General features: G+C 29.8%; 2 protein-coding genes across 3 annotated transcripts in view; one reads left to right on the forward strand and one right to left on the reverse strand.

Moving 5' to 3' along the window:
* Positions 1–12,500, reverse strand: part of LOC137632681 (methyltransferase-like protein 22) — a 533,866-nt gene that overhangs the window by 355,517 nt on the left and 165,849 nt on the right. The window lies entirely within an intron of this gene.
* LOC137632455 (uncharacterized) overlaps positions 1–12,500 on the forward strand; it is a 102,276-nt gene that overhangs the window by 84,598 nt on the left and 5,178 nt on the right. For both annotated transcript variants that reach the window (XM_068364386.1, XM_068364387.1), the window contains exon 6: positions 8,852–9,000. In XM_068364386.1, the coding sequence (XP_068220487.1) occupies positions 8,852–8,913 (62 nt within the window). In that variant the 3' untranslated portion in view covers positions 8,914–9,000. The remainder of the gene's footprint in view (positions 1–8,851; positions 9,001–12,500) is intronic.

Here is a 12,500-nt window from a genome sequence, read left to right on the forward strand (position 1 = left end):
GGATTTTTTCTTAGAATTGCAATCGAAATATATCCAAATTGAGAGCCGATTTAAATGTTTTAAAAGCCTCTCATGAATGGCAGAGGCAAGGGACAATGACATTGCCCTAAAAGGCAGGAAAATGCCCTAGAGACTGACCATATATTATATCAGCAGCAAAGCCCCCTCTCCACTTAAGCTAGGACCAGGGAGGGCAAGGCAATGGCTACTAGTGACTCAGCAGATAGATCTATAGGCTTCCCCAAACCTCCCATCCTTAGCTCACAAGGATGGTAAGGTTGCAGACGTTAAAGGAACTAACTGGTCTGAGCGGACTCGAATCCCTGGTGTTCACCAGGCAGAACCATTACCAATCAGGCCACAAGAAACGATTGCTAAAATTGTAAATATAAAAGTTTTGATAATAGTTATGAATATAACTTCATGATTTATTTAAGCGTTGAATTATCGACACAAATATTTCTTGGTATAAAATTCCCTCGAATTTTAGATACAAATTCTTCCCAACTAATTTATTCTAGCCGGAACTAGAATCAATGAGGATAACTAGATGGACAGCTTTATCTAAATCAATTTATTATCAAGAATTTAAAAAAAAAAATGTTATAAGATACATAACTATGTCTAAAAAATATCAGAAAAGCCAAATATTACAGAGTATATTCAAGTAATTTCAACAAAAATTCACAGAATTCATATCTGATTATATTTCCCCGTCACGTCACAGTTTTGACTAAAGCAATCTATCATGAAAAAAAAATAAAAAATACACATCCATGTCTACTAAACATCAGAAAAGCCAAATATTAGAGAGTATATTCAAGTCATTTCAATAGAAATTCACAGAATTCATATCTGAATATATTTTTCTATTGTGTCAGTTTTATTTAAAGCAATTTATCATCAAGAATAAAAAAAAAATTATAAAATACACATCCATGTCTACTAAACATCAGAAAAACCAAATATTAGAGAGTATATTCAAATCATTTCAATAAAAATTCACAGAATTCATATCTGAATATATTTCTCTGTTATGTCACAGTTTTATTTTAAAGCAATTTATCATCAGGATTAATAAATAAAAAAAACTATTATAAAATACACATCCATGTCTACTAAACATCAGAAAAGCCAGATATTAGAGAGTATATTCAAATCTGAATATATTTCCCCGTTATGTCTTAGTTTTATCTAAAGCAATTTATCATCAAGTATAAAAAATCTATTATAAAATACATATCTATATCTACTAAACATCAGAAAAGCCAGATATTAGAGAGTACATTCAAATAATTTCAATAGAAATTCACAAATTCATATCTGAATATATTTCTCTGTTAAGTCACAGTTTTAATTTAAAGCAATTTATCATCAAGAATAATGAAAAAAAAAAACTTTTATAAAATACACTTCCATGTATACTAAACATCAGAAAAGCCAGATATTAGAGAGTATATTCAAATATGAATATATTTCCCCGTCATGTCTTAGTTTTATCTAAAGCAATTTATCATCAAGTATAAAAAAAACTATTATAAAATACACATCCATGTCTACTAAACATCAGAAAGGCCAGATATTAGAGAGTACATTCAAGTAATTTCAATAGAAATTCACAGAATTCAAATCCGAATATATTTCCCGTCACGTCACAGTTTTGACTAAAGCAATCTATCATGAAAAAAAAATAAAAAAATACACATCTATGTCTACTAAACATCAGAAAAGCCAAATATTAGAGAGTATATTCAAGCCATTTCAATAGAAATTCACAAATTCATATCTGAATATATTTCTCTGTTAAGTCACAGTTTTAATTTAAAGCAATTTATCATCAAGAATAATGAAAAAAAAAACTTTTATAAAATACACTTCCATGTATACTAAACATCAGAAAAGCCAGATATTAGAGAGTATATTCAAATATGAATATATTTCCCCGTCATGTCTTAGTTTTATCTAAAGCAATTTATCATCAAGTATAAAAAAAACTATTATAAAATACACATCCATGTCTACTAAACATCAGAAAGGCCAGATATTAGAGAGTACATTCAAGTAATTTCAATAGAAATTCACAGAATTCAAATCCGAATATATTTCCCGTCACGTCACAGTTTTGACTAAAGCAATCTATCATGAAAAAAAAATAAAAAAATACACATCTATGTCTACTAAACATCAGAAAAGCCAAATATTAGAGAGTATATTCAAGCCATTTCAATAGAAATTCACAGAATTCATATCTGAATATATTTCTCTGTTATGTCACAGTTTTATTTTAAAGCAATTTATCATCAGGATTAATAAATAAAAAAAAAACTATTATAAAATACACATTCATGTCTACTAAACATCAGAAAAGCCAAATATTAGAGAGTATATTCAAATCTGAATATATTTCCCCGTTATGTCTTAGTTTTATCTAAAGCAATTTATCATCAAGTATAAAAAATCTATTATAAAATACATATCTATATCTACTAAACATCAGAAAAGCCAGATATTAGAGAGTACATTCAAATAATTTCAATAGAAATTCACAAATTCATATCTGAATATATTTCTCTGTTAAGTCACAGTTTTAATTTAAAGCAATTTATCATCAAGAATAATGAAAAAAAAAAACTTTTATAAAATACACTTCCATGTATACTAAACATCAGAAAAGCCAGATATTAGAGAGTATATTCAAATATGAATATATTTCCCCGTCATGTCTTAGTTTTATCTAAAGCAATTTATCATCAAGTATAAAAAAAACTATTATAAAATACACATCCATGTCTACTAAACATCAGAAAGGCCAGATATTAGAGAGTACATTCAAGTAATTTCAATAGAAATTCACAGAATTCAAATCCGAATATATTTCCCGTCACGTCACAGTTTTGACTAAAGCAATCTATCATGAAAAAAAAATAAAAAAATACACATCTATGTCTACTAAACATCAGAAAAGCCAAATATTAGAGAGTATATTCAAGCCATTTCAATAGAAATTCACAGAATTCATATCTGAATATATTTCTCTGTTATGTCACAGTTTTATTTTAAAGCAATTTATCATCAGGATTAATAAATAAAAAAAAAACTATTATAAAATACACATTCATGTCTACTAAACATCAGAAAAGCCAAATATTAGAGAGTATATTCAAATCTGAATATATTTCCCCGTTATGTCTTAGTTTTATCTAAAGCAATTTATCATCAAGTATAAAAAATCTATTATAAAATACATATCTATATCTACTAAACATCAGAAAAGCCAGATATTAGAGAGTACATTCAAATAATTTCAATAGAAATTCACAAATTCATATCTGAATATATTTCTCTGTTAAGTCACAGTTTTAATTTAAAGCAATTTATCATCAAGAATAATGAAAAAAAAAAACTTTTATAAAATACACTTCCATGTATACTAAACATCAGAAAAGCCAGATATTAGAGAGTATATTCAAATATGAATATATTTCCCCGTCATGTCTTAGTTTTATCTAAAGCAATTTATCATCAAGTATAAAAAAAAACTATTATAAAATACACATCCATGTCTACTAAACATCAGAAAGGCCAGATATTAGAGAGTACATTCAAGTAATTTCAATAGAAATTCACAGAATTCAAATCCGAATATATTTCCCGTCACGTCACAGTTTTGACTAAAGCAATCTATCATGAAAAAAAAATAAAAAAATACACATCTATGTCTACTAAACATCAGAAAAGCCAAATATTAGAGAGTATATTCAAGCCATTTCAATAGAAATTCACAGAATTCATATCTGAATATATTTCTCTGTTATGTCACAGTTTTATTTTAAAGCAATTTATCATCAGGATTAATAAATAAAAAAAAAACTATTATAAAATACACATTCATGTCTACTAAACATCAGAAAAGCCAAATATTAGAGAGTATATTCAAATCTGAATATATTTCCCCGTTATGTCTTAGTTTTATCTAAAGCAATTTATCATCAAGTATAAAAAATCTATTATAAAATACATATCTATATCTACTAAACATCAGAAAAGCCAGATATTAGAGAGTACATTCAAATAATTTCAATAGAAATTCACAAATTCATATCTGAATATATTTCTCTGTTAAGTCACAGTTTTAATTTAAAGCAATTTATCATCAAGAATAATGAAAAAAAAAACTTTTATAAAATACACTTCCATGTATACTAAACATCAGAAAAGCCAGATATTAGAGAGTATATTCAAATATGAATATATTTCCCCGTCATGTCTTAGTTTTATCTAAAGCAATTTATCATCAAGTATAAAAAAAACTATTATAAAATACACATCCATGTCTACTAAACATCAGAAAGGCCAGATATTAGAGAGTACATTCAAGTAATTTCAATAGAAATTCACAGAATTCAAATCCGAATATATTTCCCGTCACGTCACAGTTTTGACTAAAGCAATCTATCATGAAAAAAAAATAAAAAAATACACATCTATGTCTACTAAACATCAGAAAAGCCAAATATTAGAGAGTATATTCAAGCCATTTCAATAGAAATTCACAGAATTCATATCTGAATATATTTCTCTGTTATGTCACAGTTTTATTTTAAAGCAATTTATCATCAGGATTAATAAATAAAAAAAAAACTATTATAAAATACACATTCATGTCTACTAAACATCAGAAAAGCCAAATATTAGAGAGTATATTCAAATCTGAATATATTTCCCCGTTATGTCTTAGTTTTATCTAAAGCAATTTATCATCAAGTATAAAAAATCTATTATAAAATACATATCTATATCTACTAAACATCAGAAAAGCCAGATATTAGAGAGTACATTCAAATAATTTCAATAGAAATTCACAAATTCATATCTGAATATATTTCTCTGTTAAGTCACAGTTTTAATTTAAAGCAATTTATCATCAAGAATAATGAAAAAAAAAACTTTTATAAAATACACTTCCATGTATACTAAACATCAGAAAAGCCAGATATTAGAGAGTATATTCAAATATGAATATATTTCCCCGTCATGTCTTAGTTTTATCTAAAGCAATTTATCATCAAGTATAAAAAAAACTATTATAAAATACACATCCATGTCTACTAAACATCAGAAAGGCCAGATATTAGAGAGTACATTCAAGTAATTTCAATAGAAATTCACAGAATTCAAATCCGAATATATTTCCCGTCACGTCACAGTTTTGACTAAAGCAATCTATCATGAAAAAAAAATAAAAAAATACACATCTATGTCTACTAAACATCAGAAAAGCCAAATATTAGAGAGTATATTCAAGCCATTTCAATAGAAATTCACAGAATTCATATCTGAATATATTTCTCTGTTATGTCACAGTTTTATTTTAAAGCAATTTATCATCAGGATTAATAAATAAAAAAAAAACTATTATAAAATACACATTCATGTCTACTAAACATCAGAAAAGCCAAATATTAGAGAGTATATTCAAATCTGAATATATTTCCCCGTTATGTCTTAGTTTTATCTAAAGCAATTTATCATCAAGTATAAAAAATCTATTATAAAATACATATCTATATCTACTAAACATCAGAAAAGCCAGATATTAGAGAGTACATTCAAATAATTTCAATAGAAATTCACAAATTCATATCTGAATATATTTCTCTGTTAAGTCACAGTTTTAATTTAAAGCAATTTATCATCAAGAATAATGAAAAAAAAAAACTTTTATAAAATACACTTCCATGTATACTAAACATCAGAAAAGCCAGATATTAGAGAGTATATTCAAATATGAATATATTTCCCCGTCATGTCTTAGTTTTATCTAAAGCAATTTATCATCAAGTATAAAAAAAACTATTATAAAATACACATCCATGTCTACTAAACCTCAGAAAGGCCAGATATTAGAGAGTACATTCAAGTAATTTCAATAGAAATTCACAGAATTCAAATCCGAATATATTTCCCGTCACGTCACAGTTTTGACTAAAGCAATCTATCATGAAAAAAAAATAAAAAAATACACATCTATGTCTACTAAACATCAGAAAAGCCAAATATTAGAGAGTATATTCAAGCCATTTCAATAGAAATTCACAGAATTCATATCTGAATATATTTCTCTGTTATGTCACAGTTTTATTTTAAAGCAATTTATCATCAGGATTAATAAATAAAAAAAAAACTATTATAAAATACACATTCATGTCTACTAAACATCAGAAAAGCCAAATATTAGAGAGTATATTCAAATCTGAATATATTTCCCCGTTATGTCTTAGTTTTATCTAAAGCAATTTATCATCAAGTATAAAAAATCTATTATAAAATACATATCTATATCTACTAAACATCAGAAAAGCCAGATATTAGAGAGTACATTCAAATAATTTCAATAGAAATTCACAAATTCATATCTGAATATATTTCTCTGTTAAGTCACAGTTTTAATTTAAAGCAATTTATCATCAAGAATAATGAAAAAAAAAAACTTTTATAAAATACACTTCCATGTATACTAAACATCAGAAAAGCCAGATATTAGAGAGTATATTCAAATATGAATATATTTCCCCGTCATGTCTTAGTTTTATCTAAAGCAATTTATCATCAAGTATAAAAAAAACTATTATAAAATACACATCCATGTCTACTAAACATCAGAAAGGCCAGATATTAGAGAGTACATTCAAGTAATTTCAATAGAAATTCACAGAATTCAAATCCGAATATATTTCCCGTCACGTCACAGTTTTGACTAAAGCAATCTATCATGAAAAAAAAATAAAAAAATACACATCTATGTCTACTAAACATCAGAAAAGCCAAATATTAGAGAGTATATTCAAGCCATTTCAATAGAAATTCACAGAATTCATATCTGAATATATTTCTCTGTTATGTCACAGTTTTATTTTAAAGCAATTTATCATCAGGATTAATAAATAAAAAAAAAACTATTATAAAATACACATTCATGTCTACTAAACATCAGAAAAGCCAAATATTAGAGAGTATATTCAAATCTGAATATATTTCCCCGTTATGTCTTAGTTTTATCTAAAGCAATTTATCATCAAGTATAAAAAAAACTATTATAAAATACACATCCATGTCTACTAAACATCAGAAAGGCCAGATATTAGAGAGTACATTCAAGTAATTTCAATAGAAATTCACAGAATTCAAATCCGAATATATTTCCCGTCACGTCACAGTTTTGACTAAAGCAATCTATCATGAAAAAAAAATAAAAAAATACACATCTATGTCTACTAAACATCAGAAAGGCCAAATATTAGAGAGTACATTCGAGTAATTTCAATAGAAATTCACAGAATTCAAATCCGAATATATTTCCCCGTCATGTCACCGCTCGGTGATATTATGTGGGCAATGAAGCCGCGTCTCGCAAATTTAATTAAACTAACAACCTCACAACAAGAGATCTGAAATGTAATTATAGTTTTAATTTCCCTTTATCTTGCTCTTCCATTTGCTTCTACGGCCGTTTCTCTCTCTTTCCAATTCTGCTTTCGCTAATAAATCGCTGGCTAATTTGGCACGGAAAAACCTGAACGAATTTTCCTCTCTATTAAGTTTGTGGTTATTCTTTATTTTTCTTTTTTCGAATGTTCCTCTTGTATGAGACTACTGAGACAGTTATATCACTGTCATCTGATATTGAATCTGGAAAGAGGAATGCCAAAGGGAAGGCAAAATTGAAAAAGAAATACTTTGTCTCATCCGGAGCATGAAGAAAGGTAACTGGAATTTGGAACGTAAAATGTGCAAAATATGTGAAGGGGAAAAAATAAATCTTTATTTTAATTTCCCAAAAGTTACATTGTCCGTACGTTAAACCTTATTTTCTACAAAACTATATGGCATAGATAATGTTGAACTAATATCTTAGTTCACCAAACGTTTAGTTGGGCTCAACAAAGCACTAGAAGAGTTGGGGATAATGAATGGAGAAAATGGAGAAATATTGATTTAAAAGCTAGAGACGACTGGCGAAATCTTACCATGAAATTTTTATCTTTTCAACATATCTTTGATTAAACACTTGTGATAAATAACGAATCATAATCTATTGTATCATAAAGTTTCAAATATAAATATCTCATGGCAAAACGTAATTTGGCACAGTATTATTCCTAACTAATCTAGATAAATAAATCATAAAACTCACCAAGTTCAAGAATATAAAACAATAGGGGCACTCACTAGAATGCAAACCTCCGTCGCGGCAGCTTATTTCTCAACCTTGACCCTGACCTTTGACCTAAACATGTATTAATTAGCGTGGATTTTCATACACTTAAATATGGACCAAGTTTGAAGCATCTGTGACAATGATGTCCAAACTTATGGTTCCTTACGTAAATTGGACATTTTGCTTAACCATGACCTTGAACATTGACCTTAACCTTTCAAAATTTAATCCTCTCCAATTTTTGACATAAAAGTTAATCCATGCATGTTTCATTAACATGCGATTTAAATTGTGGTCAGGAAGCCACAAACAGGGGCGAAAACATAACCTCCTTCCAACTTCGTTGGCGGAGGTAATAATTTGATCCCTAGCAGTCATATACATCATCATCATCGTCATCTCATCCTACGCCTTTTGACGCAAAGGGCCTCGGTTAGATATTGCCAGTCGTCTCTATCTTGAGCTTTGAGTTCAATACTCCTTCATTCATCATCTCCTACTTCGCGCTTCATAGTCATATACTTTTAGAGTAATCATTGAACGTATAATTAACTCTTTTTTTTTTCTTTTACTCCCTTTCTCCTACCGCATGACGACCCCCTACCCCCCTCCCCTCACCTTGGATACGACCAGGGGAGGCGTCAGCATCGAGATTGAGAAGACCCCAGTACGCACGACCTCAAAGCTCTTCTTGACCCGAGCCGGAAGGAACGACTCTGGCAACTACACCTGCGTCCCCCAGTTTGCTGACTCAGCTTCCGTCCTCGTGCACGTCGTTAACGGTAGGTGATATTTATCTTAGTGGCTGACTAGGACTTAGAGCGACTATATATATAAAAAAATTCAGATTAACTAGGTCTCTTTGATCACTGCTGGGCTGTGATATAGGGTTTGTTATTGAGAGGTGAAATAGTTAAAAACAGTTGAACATTTATTATTATTATCTAATTATGAATCATTAATCAATGATTAATAATTGACTTATTATTATTATTATTATTATTATTATTATTATTATTATTATTATTATTAGTAGTAGTAGTAGTAGTAGTAGTAGTAGTAGTAGTAGTAGTAGTAGTAGTAGTAGGCTAAAACAGAAAAATAGCCCAGTGAGGAAAGGAAATAAATAAACTACAAGAGAAGTGATTATTATTACTATTACTATTATTATTATTATTATTATTAATAATATTATTATTATTATTATTATTATTGTCAGTTAAGCTACAACCCTAGTTGGAAAAGCAGGATCCTAAAGCCCAAAGGAAAGGAAATAAGGAAACAAACTACACGAGAAATAATGGACAATCAAAATAACATATCTTAAGAATATTAACATTAAAATGGATCTATCATAAATAAACAATAAAAAGAATCTATATCAGCTTGTTCAACATAAAACCATTGAACTTTTGAAGTTCCACCAAAAAAATTAATAGCTGAAAATAAAGCAGTAGGGGATAAATAGAAGTTACAAAAACCTTTATTATAGACCATACTGTTCATCACAAGTCGATTTATACTAAGAGAGGAGGATATCAAGTAAAACTTTCATTTTCATTCATATTCTTTCCCATAAAGAGCCAAGATTTACCGCCCTCCCACAAATCACTCACAAGAAGGTCCGCTTTTCCTTTCCTTCTTTGACCAATTGGACTTTGGCCCCAACCGGAGACTGACTTTGGTAAAAGACCTCAATAATTCCTAGCGAGGATTTGAGATCTTATTCTCATATTCAGGAAGTTCCAATGACATTGATTTATTAAATTCTTTGCTCGGCAAAGAGGGACTTACTCTTTTTTTTTTCTTCTTTTTTTTTAGAAATAAAATTCCGATTGATGGCTACAATCGAATCATTCGCGATGCTGATTAGATCTATCGGGCTCTTCATTGTGATTTACTTAACCTTTGATCGTCCTCAAAAGATTTTCGAAATCTTAAAAAAAGTTCTTGATAAGAGGATTGGGCCAAATTAGATCTGATTGATAAGGGTTTGAGGACGCTTATAAACTTGGGAGTTTTGGTGATATAATATGATATTTTTTCTTATATAAAAACCAGCTTCGCATTCTGATGAAGTGTATTACTACGACATGCCTGTCTCTAAAACTCCTATGTTGATCAAGAGCTATCATAACTGTCTATCTTTCTGTATTACTATGATATGCCTGTCTCTAAAACTCCTATGTTGATTAAGAGCTATTATATCTGTCTATCTGTCTGTATTACTACGATATGCCTGTCTCTAAAACTCCTATGTTGATCAAGAGCTATCATAACTGTCTATCTGTCTGTATTACTAAGATATGCCTGTCTCTAAAACTCCTATGTTGATCAAGAGCTATCATAACTGTCTATCTGTCTGTATTACTATGATATGCCTGTCTCTAAAACTCCTATGTTGATCAAGAGCTATCATAACTGTCTATCTGTCTGTATTACTACGATATGCCTGTCTCTAAAACTCCTAAGTTGATTAAGAGCTATCATATCTGTCTATCTTTTTGAGTTACTACGATATGTCTGTCTCTAAAACTCCTATGTTGATTAAGAGCTATCATATCTGTCCATCAGTCTGTATTACTACGACATGCCTGTCTCTAAAACTCCTGTGTTGGTTAAGAGCTATCACATCTGTCTATCTGTCTGTATTACTACGACATGCCTGTCTCTAAAACTCTTAAGTTGATTAAGAGCTATCATATCTGTCTATCTTTTTGAGTTACTACGATATGTCTGTCTTTAAAACTCCTATGTTGTTTAAGAGCTATCATATCTGTCCATCTGTCTGTATTACTACGAAATGCCTGTCTCTAAAACTCCTGTGTTGGTTAAGAGCTATCATATCTCTCTATGTGTCTGTATTACTACGACATGCCTGTCTCTACAACTCATATGTTGATTAAGAGCTATCATATCTGTCTATGTGTCTGTATTACTACGACATGCCTGTCTCTAAAAACTATGTTGATTAAGAGCCATCATATCTGTCTATCTGTTTGAATTACTACGATATGTCTGTCTCTAAAACTCCTATGTTGATTAAATCCATCATATTCCATAGGGCCGTCTGGTTTAGCTTTGCACTGAAAACATTAGAGCACGTACGTAGCAGAGTTCCGCTTCTTTGATCTAGGCTGGGCCTGTTTGTCGTTCTGTTTCCCCTTTGTTGCTGAGAAGCTCTTACGTTGCAAGGGACCGTCTTGTTTACGCTTGCATTGAAAATATTAGTACCCGAAGTTAACAAAGTTTTCGCTCTCTAGTGTCTGAATTCATTCCTCTCTCTCTCTCTCTCTCTCTCTCTCTCTCTCTCTCTCTCTCTCTCTCTCTCTCTCTCTCTCTCTCTCTCATACTTCAGAATTTTCCCCATGAGTTTTGTCTCTTTTTCTCACAACCTGAATTCTCTCTCTCTCTCTCTCTCTCTCTCTCTCTCTCTCTCTCTCTCTCTCTCTCTCTCTCTCTCTCTCTCCATCTGCAACCAATGAGGGCACCTGAATTTCTCTCTCTCTCTCTCTCTCTCCTCTCTCTCTCTCTCTCTCTCTCTCTCTCTCTCTCTCTCTCTCTCTCATACTTCAGGATTTATCCCATGTGTTCTCTCTCTCTCTCTCTCTCTCTCTCTCTCTCTCTCTCTCTCTCTCTCTCTCTCTCTCTCTCTCTCCCCAGAGGGTACTTTAATCCTAAACCCTACTAAATTATGAAAAATAGAATCGTTGGGTAAACTCTTTTGATAGAGGCTAAGTGGATTCAACACCCCAGTTGCCACTAGTCTTCAAAAAGATGGATTGTACACGTGGAGAACATCATGAATGAAGGATAAAGACCTCAAAGAGGTTTCCTTTTGTGATCTAACGTTACTATATATACTTGCTACACAAAATGGAAACAGTAAAATACAAAGATTCTAATATTTGATTGGCTAAAATAGCACGAAACTGGAGGAACACTCAATAATAATAATAACAATAATAATAATGATAATAATAATAATAATAATAATAATAATAATAATAATACTGGTTATTATTATAAAAAAAAATAATATATTACGTAACTCCGTGATTCAACGACAACCGTAACAACAACAACAACAACAACAACAATACTACTACTACTACTACTACTACTACTACTACTACTACTACTACTACTATTAATAATAATAATAATAATAATAATAATAATGATAATACTAGTTTAATTCTGTGATTCAGTACTACTACTACTACTACTACTACTACTACTACTACTACTAATAATAATAATAATAATAATAATAATAATA

The sequence above is a fragment of the Palaemon carinicauda genome, chromosome 41 (genome assembly GCF_036898095.1).
Source record: "Palaemon carinicauda isolate YSFRI2023 chromosome 41, ASM3689809v2, whole genome shotgun sequence".
NCBI classification, from domain to species: domain Eukaryota; kingdom Metazoa; phylum Arthropoda; class Malacostraca; order Decapoda; family Palaemonidae; genus Palaemon; species Palaemon carinicauda.